Source organism: Lampris incognitus, chromosome 2 (genome assembly GCF_029633865.1).
Source record: "Lampris incognitus isolate fLamInc1 chromosome 2, fLamInc1.hap2, whole genome shotgun sequence".
Lineage (NCBI taxonomy): Eukaryota > Metazoa > Chordata > Actinopteri > Lampriformes > Lampridae > Lampris > Lampris incognitus.
The window spans coordinates 85,532,838-85,550,578 of record NC_079212.1 but is presented as its reverse complement, the minus strand read 5'-3'; the positions used below and the strand labels follow the sequence as shown (position 1 = coordinate 85,550,578).

Sequence of the window (17,741 nt, the reverse complement as noted above, 5' to 3'; positions counted from 1 at the left end):
CTACAGATGTGATGTTTGTTTTCAGAATGTTGATGGAGAAGTACAGAGAAGGCCAGAAGGAGTTATATGGTGTCTTTGTGGATTTAGAGAAAGCATATGACAGGGTGCCAAGAGAGGAGGTGTGGTAATTGTATGAAGAAGTTGGGAGTTGCAGAGAAGTATCTAGGAGTGGTGCAAGGACAGTGGTGAGGTGTGTGGTAGGAATGACAGATGGGTTCAAGGTGGAGGTGGACTACATCAAGGATCGGCTCTGAGCCCTTTTTTGTTTGCAGTGGTGATGGACAGGTTGACGGACGAGATCAGGCAGGAGACTCCGTGGACGATGATGTTTGCGGGTGACATTGTGATCTGTAGCGAGAGTAGGGTGCAGGTTGAGGAGAGCCTGGAGAGGTGGAGGTATGCACTGGAGAGAAGAGGAGTGAAAGTCAGTAGGAGCAAGATGGAATACATATGCATGCATGAGAGGGAGGACAGTGGAATGGTGAGGATGCAAGGAGTGGAGGTGACAAAGGTGGATGAATTTAAATACTTTGGGTCAACTTTTCAAAGTAACGGGAGTGCAGAAGAGAAGCGTAGAAGAGAGTGCAGACAGGGTGGAGGGGATTGAGGAGAGTGTCAGGAGTGATTTGTGACAGAAGGGTACCAGCAAGAGTTAAAGGGAAGGTTTACAAGATGGTAGTGAGACCAGCTATGTCATATGGTTTAGAGACAGTGGCACTGATGAAAAGACAGGAGGTGGAGCTGGAGGTGGCAGAGTTGAAGATGATAAGATTTTCATTGGGAGTGATGAAGGAGGACAGGATTAGGAACGAGTATATTAGAGGGACAGCTCAGGTTGGACGGTTTGGGGGCAAAGCAAGAGAGACAAGATTGAGATGGTTTGGACATGTGTGGAGGAGAGATGCTGGGTATATTGGGAGAAGGATGCTGAATATGGAGCTGCCAGGGAAGCAGAAAAGAGGAAGACCAAAGAGGAGGTTTATGGATGTGGTGAGAGAGGACATGCAGGTGGCTGGTGTGACAAAGGAAGATGTGGAGGACAGGAAGAGATGGAAACGGATGATCTGCTGTGGTGACCCCTAACGGGAGCAGCCGAAAGAAGAAGAAGACTGCAGGCTGTGTACTTTGTGAAGTTGACTGGACCATGGGAAGATGCAACAGACAGTGTTGGAAAATTAGCTTAGAAACACACAGCTAGCAGCTTGTGCTATTAACCAGTCTGCGGCACCTCCTGGTGCTCAGCTGTAAGAAACTTATTGCACTCCAGAACCTAAAACCTTCTAAAAGGAACTAAGAAAGATAAAATGCTCCTTCAAACCAATAACTGTAAAAACAAAACAAAACAAAAAAACAACGGGTTGCAAAAAACACTAAGAGTGGAGTAAACATCCTCCATTTAGGAAACCTCATGGATAAAACTTTTCAGATATTCACTTCAGGTTTGGCTACACAAACAGGAAAAAATGTGTACGCCACAATATTCTGATTTATGAAATGGTGTGTATGCCAAATCCTGTGCCCTTTTCCTTTTATAAATCCTAACCACATTTGAAATTGTACATGAGCGTGAGCCTATCCTCCCACACACCGTTAACTTGGTGGGGTAGATGAGAAAAAAATGGATGCCCACAGGAAAATCGACTACTGAATATATTTGTTTAATATTTTTCTTATAATGCAAACATGATCTAGAAGCAGTTTCCTACCTGAAATTCCGAATTTATCAATCAACTCGTTCACAAGTCAGATGTCATTTCTCACTAGTTCAGAGTTGCTCTGATCGCAGTATAATTCTTAAAAATTACTTGAAATGTGTAATTTGTCACATGTTATTCCTACTTAAAATACTCAACATGTTTCAAAAACAACATGAGAAAGTAAAAGAACATGGCTGCGTAGCAGCACACATGCAGAAGTGTGGTCGGCTCTGAGCACATCGTGTAAAACCGGAGGCCAGACACACGTTGCTGTGCACCAGCGACGTGTGTTTGAAGAGTGTTGTGAAGAATGTGTGTTTTGTGACCAGGGAACATTTCCATAATGGAAAACCATTATCAGTCATGTTTTGCCAGCATGTGAAGAGGACTCCAACATGTTGGTCAATGAGGGTGCTTATGATGAGTCACTGATTTTTTATTTTTCATATTTCCAAAGAGCACTTACCGAACTAAACACCTCACCACGCCTCTAAAGGATTTACTGCCTGCAGGCGGTGCAGAACAAGACGTTATCATTTGACAGACACTGACACCATATTAGTGGTAGGTATTGTGGTTGTGGGGATGGCTGTAAGTGGAGAGGGTGATGGTGCCTTTGCATCACCAGCAGCATCATGTGCACACACGTACACACACCCATGACACATGATACATGTTGAAACACAGAATAATGATCGTGATGAGCTAAAACCAGTAAGAATGTAGTGTCTGAGGTAAACTCTACATTAAGCTCGACATTAAGCTCTACATTAAACTCTACATTAAGCTCTACATTAAGTTCTACATTAAGCTCTACATTAAGCTCTACATTAAGTTCTACATTAAACTCTACATTAAGCTCTATATTAAGCTCTACATTAAGCTCTACATTAAGTTCTACATTAAGCTCTACATTAAACTCTACATTACGTGCTACATTAAGCTCTACGTTAAACTCTACGTTAAGCTCTACATTAAGCTCTACATTAAGCTCTACATTAAGTTCTACATTAAGCTCTACATTAAGCTCTACATTAAACTCTACATTAAGTTCTACATTAAGCTCTACATTAAGCTCTACATTAAGTTCTACATTAAGCTCTACATTAAACTCTACATTAAGCTCTACATTAAACTACATTAAGTTCTACATTAAGCTCTACATTAAGTTCTACATTAAGCTCTACATTAAACTCTACATTAAGCTCTACATTAAGTTCTACATTAAGTTCTACATTAAGCTCTACATTAAGTTCTACGTTAAACTCTACGTTAAGCTCTACATTAAACTCTACATTAAGCTCTACATTAAGTTCTACATTAAGCTCTACATTAAGTTCTACATTAAGCTCTACATTAAACTCTACATTAAGCTCTACATTAAACTCTACATTAAACTCTACGTTAAGCTCTACATTAAGCTCTACATTAAGCTCTACATTAAGCTCTACATTAAGTTCTACATTAAGCTCTACGTTAAGCTCTACATTAAGCTCTACGTTAAGTTCTACGTTAAGCTCTACATTAAGCTCTACATTAAGTTCAACATTAAGCTCTACATTAAGCTCTACATCAAACTGCATTAAACTCTATACCCCCCCTTTTCCTCCCCAATTATACCCGGCCAATTACCCCACTCTTCCGAGCCATCCCGGGCGCTGCTCCACCCCCTCTGCTGATCCGGGGAGGGCTGCAGACTACCACGTGTCCTCCGATACATGTGGAGTCGCCAGCCGCTTCTTTTCACCTGACAGTGAGGAGTTTCACCAGGGGGATGTAGCGCATGGGAGGATCATGCTACTCCCCCCAGTTCTCCCTCCCCCCCCGAACAGGCGCCCCGACTGACCAGAGGAGGCGCTAGTGAAGCAACTAGGACACATACCCACATCCGGCTTCCCACCCACAGACACGGTCTTGTGTCTGTAGGGACGCCCAACTAAGCTGGAGGTAACATGGGGATTGAACCAGCGATCCACGTGTTGGTAGGCAACAGAATAGAGCGCTATGCTACCAGGACGCCCCATGTACCAGTGTTTCACCTTGCCTACTGACAACTTCGTCTAACTAATGAAACCTTGTAAGTATACACAAATAATCAAACTTGTGTAATTTTTTGGGGAAATGCAAAATCAGATTGTTATAGAGTGGACCACCCAAAATGTCGGCCTGTCTGTATTTTAGGTTTATCTGATACTAAACTTGTATAAAACATTTTACTTTGACAATGAATTGAATGAATTGCAAGAAATGGACCTTTATTTCACAACTTGGCCATTGGTATTGTAATTTCCCCAAAATGTGCACACTCATGAGTCAGAGTTTACGTGGCGGTAGTCACTTTCGCAGGTCAAGTTCATTTTTTATAAATCCTGAAGTCTGCGTGGGAAATGGTGCACGCAACATGTGAGGCATATTTTGTGCGTACACTATGTGCATACATAAAGCATCGGGTGAAGCCAGAAACTACACCCAAGCTCCTAACAAAACAGGCCCTCCTCAACACCAAAGAAAACTACGTTTCCTCTCACTTCTCATCTGGTTCTTCCTCGAGCTCCAGTTGAACACAGAGAACCGGTAACAATCACATCAACGGATGGCGTGCACATAATAGCGCCCCACACAACATGAGAGAGGGAGATTTATATGGGTGTATGTCTTCACCTCTGAGGCCCGCTGAGTCAATGAAGGCTATTATTCCCCCATAGACAGCTGTAAAAGGGCGCGCTAACAGCTTTAAAAGATGCTACGCTCTGTCAGCCTTCGCCTCAAACACCATTAATCAGAAAAGCTAATGAAAAGGAAAATGTTCTTCCTCTACTTTCCACTCATAGCTCACTGGCAAAGACTACATTATTGACAGTGTACAAAGGAAGTGGAGACCAGGTCTATTAGATCAACCGCCCGCCTTTTTCTACACTTGCAATCAAACATCAGACTCAAAAAGAAAAACAACTCAAACCTTGGGCTGTACAGCATGATGAGCGGCAGACCCAAAAGCAACCTTAAACCTACGTACTCAAGATGTTCCCTTGTCGCTTGTGGTGCAGAATGGAACTGTACGAGTATTTGTTCTGTTGCTGTTCTCACCAGCAGGCCCTGGATGATGGTGTGCCGGTTCTTGCCCTCGTAGTCCACCACCTCAATGTAGTCCAAGTAAACATCAGCCCAGTACACCAGCCTGTTGACAAGGTCCAGGGTAATGCCATGGGGGAACACAATCTTACTGTCCACCAGCTTGGTGCGGTTCTGACCATCCATGTCACAACGCTCCACTTTTGGGATTTGACCATAGTCCGTGAAGAAGACCTTCCTGTGGATGGACCAAAGAGGGATGCTGGTTATCTTAGTTGGATTAATATATCAAATGGTTTGGGAGATTAATTGACTACTTTGATTAATTTTTAAATCATTCTGACATATGATGCCATTTGACATATGATGGATTGCAAATCAACATCAACTGAACAAAGAGAACCAGCTTAGTGATGTCATTCTCAGAAGTGTTGGCCACTCAGTCAGTTACTGTTGCTCAACAGCTCTGCTGCAAACTGAAGGACATCTGAGTGCTTTGGAAGCATCTAGGGTGTAGATTAGTGTGACTTAATATCAAAACTTGGGAGTTTCAGGGTTTGTTTGTTTTGTTTTTGTTTTTTTAATGTGTGAAATCAAACTTTCCACCAAACCAAAGCGGACTGATGTTTCTTCACAGTGGGCAAAATTCATGATGTTACGTCATTAATTTTGATAAAAATTGTTGGTTAATTCAGTTTGTTTTGTTGCACAACTCTTCCTAACTAGAACCCATTCATGGTTTGAGGTTGTATCACATTTGCTAGTCCCGGTACCAAGGCAGTAATTTTGACCGTTTTGGATTTTCAAAGTTTAATAACTGTGAAAAAGAAAAAAAGAAAAAAGAAAGACACAGACCTGCCGCTCCCCGAATGCTCACAAAATTGCATATATTTGCATTAAAATTAGTTTTAGATCAATTGCACAAGGAAAAGTTATGATAAAATCTACCTAAAACGACCATGAGCGGTCAAAATGGCCAGGGACCAACTCCAGTTGGTCTTGCCATGCCTTGGTCAGGGGCACAGACAGGAGTATTAACCCTAACACTCATGTCTTTTTGATGGTGGGGGAAACCGGAATACCTGGAGAAAACCCACACAGACATGGGGAGAACGTGCAAACTCCACACACAGGACGACCTTGGATGACCCCCAAGGTTGGACAACCCCGGGGTTCCAACCTAGGACCTTCTTGCTGTGAGGTGATGGTGCAAACCACTGGGCCACCAAAAAAAGGATGTTTTGAAAAATAAAGCTAGCTCTTGCTAACGTCCACCCTGGATAGCCTACCGCCCCTTTAATTCACAGTGAAACAGCTTTGTACCTTCCAAAGCTCAACCAAGTCTGTATTTATTCATGGAACAAGCATTAACCCAGACCCACTAGTAGTCTAGGCTACATGAGTTGAGCTACAGTATGCGTTTACTACTGTCTTTTCTCACTGAGGATGGCACGGAACAATCCAACTACGAGTCTGTGCATTCTCAAGTCGATGTTTGTCCCTGATGATGTACTGAAACCCGTTTATCAACTCACAGATTGTTTCTGTTTAGTGCATGTAAGATGTGCTGGGTTTACACCAGTTACCCATTTCTGCTTCTAGTGCTTGACATACCGTCAACTTGTTCGTCTCTAATGAAAAAAATGGACACATCCATGCTTCAGGAGTGTGGCTAGAAGTGGTAAAATCCTAAGTGCAAAAGGATAACTTATTTAGTGTAAACACTGGAAAATCATTTTTTACTGCTTCATTGCATATAGGTCTTAATTCCATTCCAAATAGCATATTCAGTACAGTAGCGCAGACGATCAGCTTAAGATTCGATTCTGCACATCTACGCCCATGTTCAAACAATAGAATACAGCCTGTTAGCTTGAAGTCTCATTTCATGGAAGAAGCCAAATGGGGCTCAGTAAGGCTTACTCATCACCCAGTGCTCACCCTGGACTGTAGCACAGGGATTGTCACATCACAACTTGTGTTATCAGTACGGGAAAAAAGCATTTTCGTCCTAAACTAGAACCATCTCAGATGACATAAATGTTTATCAGCAGAGCTGTAGTAAAAAAAAAAAACAATCATGCGCTCAACCTTGTGTCCACACTCGACTGTGGCCTTCATAAAGCCTGTACGACCTTGCTGAAGGAAAGTAGTCAGAATGGTAAACGTAAGCCTTATGATGATGGAAAGTGAAGAACTTTAACTTTCTCTTATTTTGGAAAGAAAGATTCATCATTAGTCTTCCTGAAAGACGGAAAAAAAAACCTTTAGGACTAAATGCGTGAAAAATACTATGAGCCAGGACATTATGACCACCTGGCATGGACTCTACAAGACCCCTGAAGGGGTCCTGTGGTATCTGGCACCAAACTATTACCATCAGCTTTCAAGTCCTGTCAGTTGTGAGGTGGAGCCTCTGTAGATCGGACCTGTCAGTCCAGCACATCCCACAGATGCTTGATCGGATTGAGACGTGGAGGATTTGGAGGCCAGAGCAACACCTTCAACACTTCATCCATCCATCCATTATCCAAACCGCTTGTCCTGCTCTCAGGATCGCAGGAATGCTGGAGCCTATCCCAGCAGTCACTGGGCGGCAGGTGGGGAGACACCCGGGACAGGCCACCAGGCCATCACAGGGCCCACACCTCGGGACAATTCAGTACGACCGAGTCACCTGACCTAGACTGTGGGAGGAAACCGAAGAACCCGGAGGAAACCCACGCAGACACAGGGAGAACATGCAAACGCCACACATAGCACGACTTGGGACGACCGCTAAGGTTGGACTACCCCGGGGCTCGAACCCAGGACCTTCTTGCTGTGAGGCGACCATGCATGCACTGTGCCACCGTGACGCCATTTAATGTTTAACCATCTAATGAAAGTTATTCGGTTCACCTGTGAGTGGTCATGTTTTGGCTCATCAGTGTACACACACACACATACACTCCTAAAGATGGCAGTCTTGCATAAGTGCAACTGGTGAGTTTTATCAACATTCCGACTTGGTGTGTGTTAATTTGGGGCTTGAGAATCAGCTGTTGTGTGGCTCTTTATGAGGCGTTTACTGTGCTGACTGAAGCCTCTCTGGCGCACACGTTCAACACAAACAAGCGGCGTTCAAATTCAACGCACATGTGTAAAGACAAATTTGGGTGGTTTAGAAAGTTACTTGAGTCTAACTGCGATTTCTTTAAAAACGTTGAATGCTGTGAGAACGTATTTAAGAATTTAAGAGACGTTTAAGGGAAGGTCGCATGAGGCCTGACACATGGAAAACACAATACATGCAGAAGCTTTTATCAGACCGGTCTGGCAAACTTCCCTCAAATGCACCAACTGTATCCAAATAGAAATACCTCCCAAAATTATGTGTTACCAGATAAATTGCTCGAACCCCTACTGATGAGAAACCCTCACTGGCACGTCTTGATGGCACTCGACATCTTTAAAGGTAAATAAAATGTCCACTTGTCTGTCTTACACGTTTCCTAATCACGTGGAGATACATAACAAAACCTCCCCACTCAACAACAACGATGTGTTGGATGTGAGTTCTGGGAAGCGTTGTGTTGACCGAGCAATCAGAAACTGTTTACACCGTGCAAATAAATGCTGCTTATTCATTTTGCTGTTGTAGAGAAATGCTGTTTTTCTGCCCCGCTAATGACACCGTGGACCACGACGATGAACCCAGGCACCTGGCTCATTACTGACAACCTATTACACAGGTGCACATTACTGGAGGCATGAAAAACACACACACACACACAGGGATTGCTCTCTCTCTTTCCCACTATTGCCCTCTCTCTCTCCATCTCTTACTATTGCTCTCTTTCTTACTATTGCTCCCTCTCTCTCTATCTCTTACTATTGCTCTCTCTTTCTTACTATTACTCTCTCTCTTACTATTGCTCTCTCTCTTTCTTACTATTACTCTCTCTCTTACTATTGCTCTCTCTCTTTCTTACTATTACTCTCTCTCTTACTATTGCTCTCTCTCTCACTATTACTCTCTCTCTTACTATTGCCCTCTCGCTCTCACTATTGCTCTCTCTCTCTCTTACTATTGCCCTCTCTCTCTTACTATTACTCTCTCTCTTACTATTGCCCTCTCTTGCTCTCTCTCTTACTCTCTCTCTTACCATTGCTCTCTCTTACTATTGTTCTCTCTCTCTCACTATTGCTCTCTCTCTCTCACTATTGCTCTCTGTCTCTCCGTCTCTGTCTCTCTCTCACACACAAATACAGATCACAAACAGGGAGGCTGAAATGAAAACACAGCGATACCCTGAAAAGCAGGGTCTACACTGCTCACAGTAGTGCGGCGCAGACATCTGTATCTAGTTACTGCTGGTCTGAACCTCAAGCCCGGCCAATCAAAGAATGGAATGGAACACATTCAGCAGCTTTCTTACCCCACCCCCAAAACAGACTCCCAGATTTCCACTCATTGTTTAAGGACTGAGTCACAATGATGGAGGGCAGTAGTCAAATTATGGCCATTGTTGTGAATTTATACCAAGATCTCAAAAACTTGGCCGAATCGGTGTTCTGTCACATGTGGGACCTGCAGAATAATGCATACAGCTTACTCACTATATGGTCACTTGTGTAAGAGTGAGTGTCCATGACCATATCCTGTGTGTGTGTGTGTGAGGGTGAGTGAGTGAGTGAGTGAGAGAGAGAGAGAGAGAGAGAGAGAGAGAGAGAGAGAGAGAGAGAGAGAGAGAGAGAGAGAGAGAGAGAGAGAGAGAGAGAGAGAGAGAGAGAGAGAGAGAGAGAGAGAGAGAGAGAGAGAGAGAGAGAGAGAGAGAGAGAGAGAGAGAGAGAGAGAGAGACTGACCCCATGGCTGGGTCCAGGGCGATGCCTTTGGGGTTATACAGCTCCTGGTCCAGCAGGGTTACACATGTCCGGCCGTCCTTGTCACACACAAAGATCCTGTCGTCCACGTCATCCACAAAGTAAACGTTTCCCGTGAGCCAGTCGATGGCCATCTGCTCCACATCTGGGAAGAAAACAGGGAGTGGGGGATATGAAAAGATTCAGCATGCGGGGGGTGAAAAACAACAGTAAACTCATTTTCTAGATTGATTTATGTCACTTGTGTGTTGAGGCTGTGCTGTGTGGGAGCTAATATTTAATCTACATATGTGCAGCACAGCAGTGAGAAGTGTGACTCATGGTCATATGAGGAACAGGACTCAAATTAAGTCACACTGAAGCCAGTGTGGCATGGGGCCATTTAAAAGCCACTCGAACAGCTCATTTTCTCATTCATTTCATTTACTCCCCCTCGCAATAACACACACACACACACACACACACACACACACACACACACACACACACACACACACACACACACACACACACACACACCAAGCATCCAAGTTTCTGATATGTGATGTTCAGGTCATTTGTGCAAGTTGTGTTTCTGCTGTCACAAGAGAAGACAGTAGCACCAGTCAGCTGGGTAGTGTGTCTGTCAGTCAGCTTGGTAGTGTGTTTGTCGTTCACCAGTCAGCTGGGTAGTGTGTCTGTCGTTCCTAGTCATACTGATGGACAGGACATTACAGACTGCTCCCCAGGCCCAGTGCAAGCCTTCTGTAGCTGCAGCAGCTCAGTGACGGGTGTGTGTGGTTGGCAGATGTGGTGTGGTACAGTTACAGCTAGGTTCATTTTATCACGGCTCTGTTCACAGCAGAAGACCCAGCACCACGGCCTTGGAAAGTGAACACCTGACGAGGTGTGTATATACCAAGACACAGTCGATTCTGCTTCCAGTGTGGGAAGATGGCGGCGTGAATTCATGTTTGCAGTGGCCTCACCGAGTACCATCCATGTGGTGTCTTTGTCCACGTCTAAGTTTGTCTTCGTTTGATGGCTGGGAGAGCTGGCGCTGGATCAGCTGGGAGAGCTTGGTCTGCTGCAACCTGTGGGCCCAGGGACCACGGCCCTGATCAGAGCTGCACCCAAAGAGGTAACACCGAGGGCGGTCTGACAGGATGCGAAAGCGGGGCAGGCTAAGCTAACTGCTAGCCAATGCAGACCGGCAGTTCCGATAAATCCGAGGGCGGTCTGGCGGTGGCCTCGCCTAGCCTTGACTGTGTTTTTAGTGTCATTGTGTGGAGTGCGGGGAGGTGTGTCGAAGGTGTCTTGCTGGGAGAGCTGGTGTTGGATCGGCTGGGGGAGCCTGGTCTGCTGCATCTGGGGGGCCCAGGGACCACGGCCCTGCCGGAGCTGTGCCCGAGGAGGAAACACTGAGGGTGGTCTGACAGGACGCGGAAACGGGGCAGGCTAAGCTAACTGCTAGCCCATGCAGACAGGCAGTTCCAACAGTCATCCTGTCTGGCGTTGGTTCTCTGGACAGTGGAATTTTGCTCAGAGTGGACTGTGTTGTTAACTTTGTTTTTTGTTTTTTTTTTGCTTCGTGCTCTCTGTTTTTGTATGTTTTTTGGTGGTATCGTTTTTGGGAAATTTGGGACGTGTGTTTTTGTCTTTTGTATCACACTGCTGTGGGCTGGGGGAAACGGAATTTCATTTCTTTTGTGTATGCAAATCCATGAAAGAAATGACAATAAACTTTTCCTGATTCCTGATGCACTGTTTGGAACCTTAAAACCGATTTTAGAAAAGAAAAATACGATTAGCCGTGTTTTACCCAAATGATTATGGATTAAAAACTTTGATGCAGACTATGGATGAAAAAAAAACAGTGAAAAAGACTGGTAACAGTGATAGATTCATAGCTCTGCCATACACACAGGGTTTAGAGAGCAGCCATGCTGTCAAAGGAAGAAGAGGGTCATTGTCAAAGCTGCAGGAAGACACATGAGGACACCAAGAACCACAGTGAGCTATGTAGCCCTCTGAAATATTAATATTGTCACAGGGGCTACAAACGTGTGTGTGTGTGTGTGTGTGTAACACTGTGAGAGAAAGACAGAAGAGACGCGAGAGCTCTCCACAAACCACCAGACTCTTTATTTTCACAGCTGCCACAAGCTCCACTCCCCCTGTGAGAGCAGCAGTACCACACATCTACATTTACAAGTCTCAGCCTCGCACATATGAAAACACACACCTCTGACAGGGCCTAACTCACGCCACAGCGCTGCCTGGACATGAAGTGGTCCATTTCTCTGAGTGGAAGGTCCAGGAGGTGTTCGGTGCTGATTTAGACAAGTCTGAGAGGGAGGGGGGTTTCTTCAACCCAGAAAGAGGACTCAGGCTTTGTAGCTTGACAGTGGTATACGAGGGTACGTAGAGAAACTTTAGGTTACTTCTGTAACATGACATAATGAGGTGTCTCACTATGTGATATGCCCCCTCCTGTATTCACAGAAGCACTTGTTCCATTATGCCAGCCCTGATTGGCTGGCAGTTATGACGTCTGCATCAGGGCCCTGCGCCTTATATATGACTAATGCAGCGTCACTCGTCATTCAATCACCTCTTCGCTTCAGAAGCAAGCTACTCTTACCCATATCTAAAATGACTAGCTTAACGGTCCTCAGATCGGAGCGGACACCTCCATCGCCGGATGCTAGCTGCTGAGATACAGGTATGACTGCCTTCACCATAGGTAGTTTTTTACTATGGCCTGTCCCCAACCGGCGGAGTATTTCTGTTTCTACAAGCTAGCTAGCACGTTAAGTTTGCTACTCCAAGCAAGCTAACGATACCGGGAACCTGCAGTAACCTCACTGCTTGCCCACTGTTGGCGCTAGCTAACGAGATTATTTTACTCCGGCCTGACCCCAAACAGCGGAGCATTTCTGGTTCTCCAAGCTAGCTAGCACGTTAACTTTGCTGCTCTAAGCAAGCTAATGATACCAGGAACCATTCTGTGGTACGTAGGGAAACCTTACCAGCTCTGAGCCCCAATAGAGCCTACCGTAGTCCTGCTCTTTGCTTAGAAGGACTAACACATTCTTACAAAGTCAGACTCTCTATATCAGAAAGGGGGGGGATATTCTGAGTTTGAGGATGAGTGAGGGACCAGAAACAGAGACAGGGTCAGACAGTGTGGAGGAGAAAAGGGGGAGATGGAGCGAAGGTGTGAGAGAGCGAGAGAGTGAACGAGAGCGAGAGCGAGAGAGATCTTATTTCCACAAGGGAAACTTGGCCATTGTGCAGGAGCATTTCTGAGGTTTATGGGAATCAGGAGCCATATTCCCAAAGGTGCTCTAAATTTTTAACACAGGGTTCTCTGTTTAAACACCTCCAGCTGCCCACTGCTGCACTCACAACATCAACACATTGATCCATTGATTAAGCAATGGATAAACAGAGTGTGTGTGTGTGTATGTGTGTGTGTGTGTATGTGTGTGTGTGGTGGTGGGGTGAGGTGGGGGTTATGCAACAATCTAAAACTGTGCTGCAAGCTCTAAAAACAAAGCCAGGGGAAAATATCCATCTCCTGCTCCAAGGCTCTCTCCACTTCTGGTAAACAGCTACAGACTACAGGGAAGTCAGACAGAGACTGGTTCCCTCCCATCCCATTCTCTCTCCTCCTCCTCCAGCTCCCTGGATCATCACACCACCCCCCACTCCCCCAACGCTTCTCCTGCGCCCAAGAGGTGGGGGAAACAGTCTGGATTCATTAACTGCTGCTCCATCTGTTTAAAATTGAACAAACAACAACAACAAAACAAAAGAAAGAATAATTGAAAAAACAGACTGCGCTGTCTTTTCTCAATTTTTCCCCTAAACAACTTTTTCCTTTCTCTTGTAAAAACATGTTTTCTATGCCATCTATCTGCAGTCAGTAGTGCTGAATCAGAAAAAAGGTTTATTTCCAACCCCAGCTTACATACAAACAACTTGTTTACCATGTATTTGCTAACTTGAGCACTACACCGAACATAAAGTAAACATACAGTATGCATGTACTATTCTCTAAAGGTATATTTGAAATACTTTAATTATATGCTGGGTTTAGGAGGTTAATTAGAAAGTAATCAAATTAGCTTGGAAATGAGAACATTACTCATTACTTACATAAACCTCAATACTCTCATATCTCATTGGACTTAAGAACCATTATTCTACACACACACACACACACACACACACACATATACACACACACATACACTACCGTTCAAAAGTTTGGGATCACATTGAAATGTCCATATTTTTGAAGGAAAAGCACTGTACTGTTCAATGACGATAACTTTAAACTAGTCTTAACTTTAAAGAAATACACTCTATACATTGCTAATGTGGTACATGACTATTCTAGCTGCAAATGTCTGGTTTTTGGTGCAATATCTACATAGGTGTATAGAGGCCCATTTCAAGCAACTATCACTCCAGTGTTCTAATTGTACAATGTGTTTGCTCATTGGCTCAGAAGGCTAATTGATGATTAGAAAACCCTTGTGCAATCATGTTCACACATCTGAAAACAGTTTAGCTCGTTACAGAAGCTACAAAACTGACCTTCCTTTGAGCAGATTGAGTTTCTGGAGCATCACATTTGTGGGGTCAATTAAACGGTCAAAATGGCCAGAAAAAGAGAACTTTCATCTGAAACTCGACAGTCTATTCTTGTTCTTAGAAATGAAGGCTATTCCATGCGAGAAATTGCTAAGAAATTGAAGATTTCCTACACCGGTGTGTACTACTCCCTTCAGAGGACAGCACAAACAGGCTCTAACCAGAGTAGAAAACGAAGTGGGAGGCCGCGTTGCACAACTGAGCAAGAAGATAAGTACATTAGAGTCTCTAGTTTGAGAAACAGACGCCTCACAGGTCCCCAACTGGCATATTCATTAAATAGTACCCGCAAAACACCAGTGTCAACATCTACAGTGAAGAGGCGGCTGCGGGATTCTGGGCTTCAGGGCAGAGTGGCAAAGAAAAAGCCATACCTGAGACTGACCAATAAAAGAAAAAGATTAGGATGGACAAAAGAACACAGACATTGGACAGAGGAAGACTGGAAAAAAGTGTTGTGGACGGATGAATCCAAGTTTGAGGTGTTTGGATCACAAAGAACGTTTGTGAGACGCAGAACAAATGAAAAGATGCTGGAAGAATGCCTGACGCCATCTGTTAAGCATGGTGGAGGTAATGTGATGGTCTGGGGTTGCTTTGGTGCTGGTAAGGTGGGAGATTTGTACAGGGTAAAAGGGATTCTGAATAAGGAAGGCTATCACTCCATTTTGCAACGCCATGCCATACCCAGTGGACAGCGCTTGATTGGAGCCAATTTCATCCTACATCAGGACAATGACCCTAAACACACCTCCAAATTGTGCAAGAACTATTTAGAGCAGAAGCAGGCAGCTGGTATTCTATCGGTAATGGAGTGGCCAGCGCAGTCACCAGATCTGAACCCCATTGAGCTGTTGTGGGAGCAGCTTGACCGTATGGTACGCAAGAAGTGCCCATCCAACCAATCCAACTTGTGGGAGCTGCTTCTGGAAGCGTGGGGTGCAATTTCTCCAGATTACCTCAACAAATTAACAGCTAGAATGCCAAAGGTCTGCAATGCTGTAATTGCTGCAAATGGAGGATTCTTTGACGAAAGCAAAGTTTGATGTAAAAAAAATCTTATTTCAAATACAAATCATTATTTCTAACCTTGTCAATGTCTTGACTCTATTTTCTATTCATTTCACAACATATGGTGGTGAATAAGTGTGACTTTTCATGGAAAACACAAAATTGTTTGGGTGATCCCAAACTTTTGAACGGTAGTGTACATATATTCATTCATCTTCAGCCACTTCTCCGGGGTCGGGTCACAGTGGCAGCAAGCTAAGTAGGGCACTCCAGACGTCCCTCTCTCCTGCAACGCCCTCCAGCTCCTCCTGGGGGATCCCAAGGTGTTCCCAGGCCAGATTGGACAGGTAGTCCCTCCAGCGAGTTCTGGGTCTACCCCAGGGTCTCCTCCCAGTCGGCCGTGCCTGGTAAACATCAAAAGCCACCTCAACTGGCTCCTTTCAACGTGAAGGAGCAGCGGCTCTACTCTGAGCTCCCTCTGGATGTGCGAGCTCCTCACCCTATCTCTAAGGTTGAGCCCAGACACTCTACGGAGGAAACTCATTTCAGCTGCTTGTATCCACCATCTCACCCTTTCGGTCACTACCCAAAGCTCATGACCATAGGTGAGGGTTGGAACGAAGATTGACTGGTAAATTGAGATGTCAATTTATATATAGCACTTTTTTCCAAAACTGTCAATGGTGTTGTGAATGCTCGACTAACGAGGAGCGGAATATCAATTATACATTATATATATATATATATATATATATATATATATATATATATATATATATATATATAAAACAATTATTCTGCATACCTTGCTTGTTTGACTATGCACTTACCGCAGGTTGTAAAGAAAAGCTAGCGGCAGCTTTGATTATCCTATCAGAAGACATCACGCAAAAGAAGGTCAGTGCATGATGGGGTTAGAAAACAGATGGGAGACTTTGGATCTGTTTGGAGGCCACGTTTACCCAGTTCCATGTAACCGCTTTCTTCCCAGCATCTCTGTACAATTCAATGTTCTTTGTCCAGTTCTGGAAATTCAGAGATATGGTTAGAGTCAAGTGTTCCTCCATTTTTCACCTTATTTCCGTCGCTTCCTCTCTATTGGACATTACATTGCAACGCAAAAGTTGAACGAGCTTGAACTTTGGGCCCAAAACGCCTCTGCTCGAACCATAGCTAATAATGGGTTGGACAGTAAAGGGGTATAGTTTGTGTTTTCAGTACAAAAGCCCAATTTACCTCCACTGTTAGGTTTTTCACCCCAATCCTGACTTCTGCTCAGGTATCTGTGGCGAAGGTGTCACGTCAGGCAGAAACAGCCAATGGTGGACAAAGAAATGGTCCAACAGGAAAGGATTAAGACCTGTTGCCTTAAATGTGGTACTAGCTAAGACCAAGCAGTGGCACACAAGGCCAGGGGGCAAGAGTGGGGATGACGGGGAGCGGCTAACCCAACATATTGCATAGAGAAGCGAGTGTGTGTGAGTGGGGCGGGGGAGGGGGGGCATAAAAGCTTAACAACATTTTGAATGGAGGCATCTGACAATGTGCTACAGCTAACCAAGCACAGACTGACTTGCCTTTTTAACAGCACATGACCCGTTAAGGAGATTTAAGGGCAGTGCCTGTGCTAAGCAACATTTTCTAGCCTTCTGTGCAAAGCAGCGTGCAGCTTATATATACACAGAGTGTGCAGGCATGGGAGATAGTATTAGCACCTGCTCCGGGGGTAGCCTCCTCTATTTACCACTGCCTACAAGTGAGGGCCATTGATGTCCAGAATTTACTGTACAGGGATGGCTCTAGGTTTTGATTCCAACTTTTCCATGTACAGGAATACCTCACACTGTCCTCTTTCACATGGATGCAGGCTGGCCAGCTTCAAGACCTGAACCAGGCCCGCTCCACCACTATTAGCCTGCACTCTGCCAGCCTGCAGGCTTCAAACTGGTATGCATCGAGCTTGCTTATGAAAGTCGATTACGCTCAATCTCATTGGCTTTACACCAACAGTTTTGCAAGTTTAGTATTGAGTTTGAATGACTGGTATGATAAGCAAGGGGCCAATACTGAACATGATTTACTGGAAATCAGACAAAAGTTGGTTAGATATACCCGAAAAAAAATAAACAAATAAAAATAATTTTAAAAAAAAAAGCTACAGGAGGAAAGTGACACAATGGTGAGGGAGGGAGTAACAGAAGGGGGGGACACATCTGGATAACTCATCCATGGCATGAGAGGTTGTGAGTCATTGCGACCACAAACGCATCATTTCCTGTATGTTCATCCCTGCAATTGGCTGCCTGCTGGTTCTCTTCTTGTTGACTATGAGCAGCTCTGCTCCTTGTTGCTCCGTCACAACTTGGTGCCGTGCCGCTGTGTAATACGACTCCCAGAGTCAGATTGCCCGCTGCAGCCCTGAGGTACAGCACTAGTGCTATGGCGCTAGA

General features: G+C 44.6%; 1 protein-coding gene across 3 annotated transcripts in view; it reads right to left on the bottom strand.

The window, feature by feature from the left end:
- Positions 1 to 17,741, bottom strand: part of LOC130106812 (low-density lipoprotein receptor-related protein 1-like) — a 187,923-nt gene that overhangs the window by 100,419 nt on the left and 69,763 nt on the right. For 2 of the 3 annotated variants that reach the window (XM_056273068.1, XM_056273069.1), the window contains exons 7-8: positions 9,619 to 9,781; positions 4,785 to 5,007 (exon numbers count right to left, since the gene is read on the bottom strand). In XM_056273068.1, the coding sequence (XP_056129043.1) occupies positions 4,785 to 5,007; positions 9,619 to 9,781 (386 nt within the window). Of the gene's footprint in view, positions 1 to 4,784; positions 5,008 to 9,618; positions 9,782 to 10,604; positions 10,787 to 17,741 lie in introns of those variants that run through there. The other variant, XM_056273070.1, reaches the window with a different exon arrangement.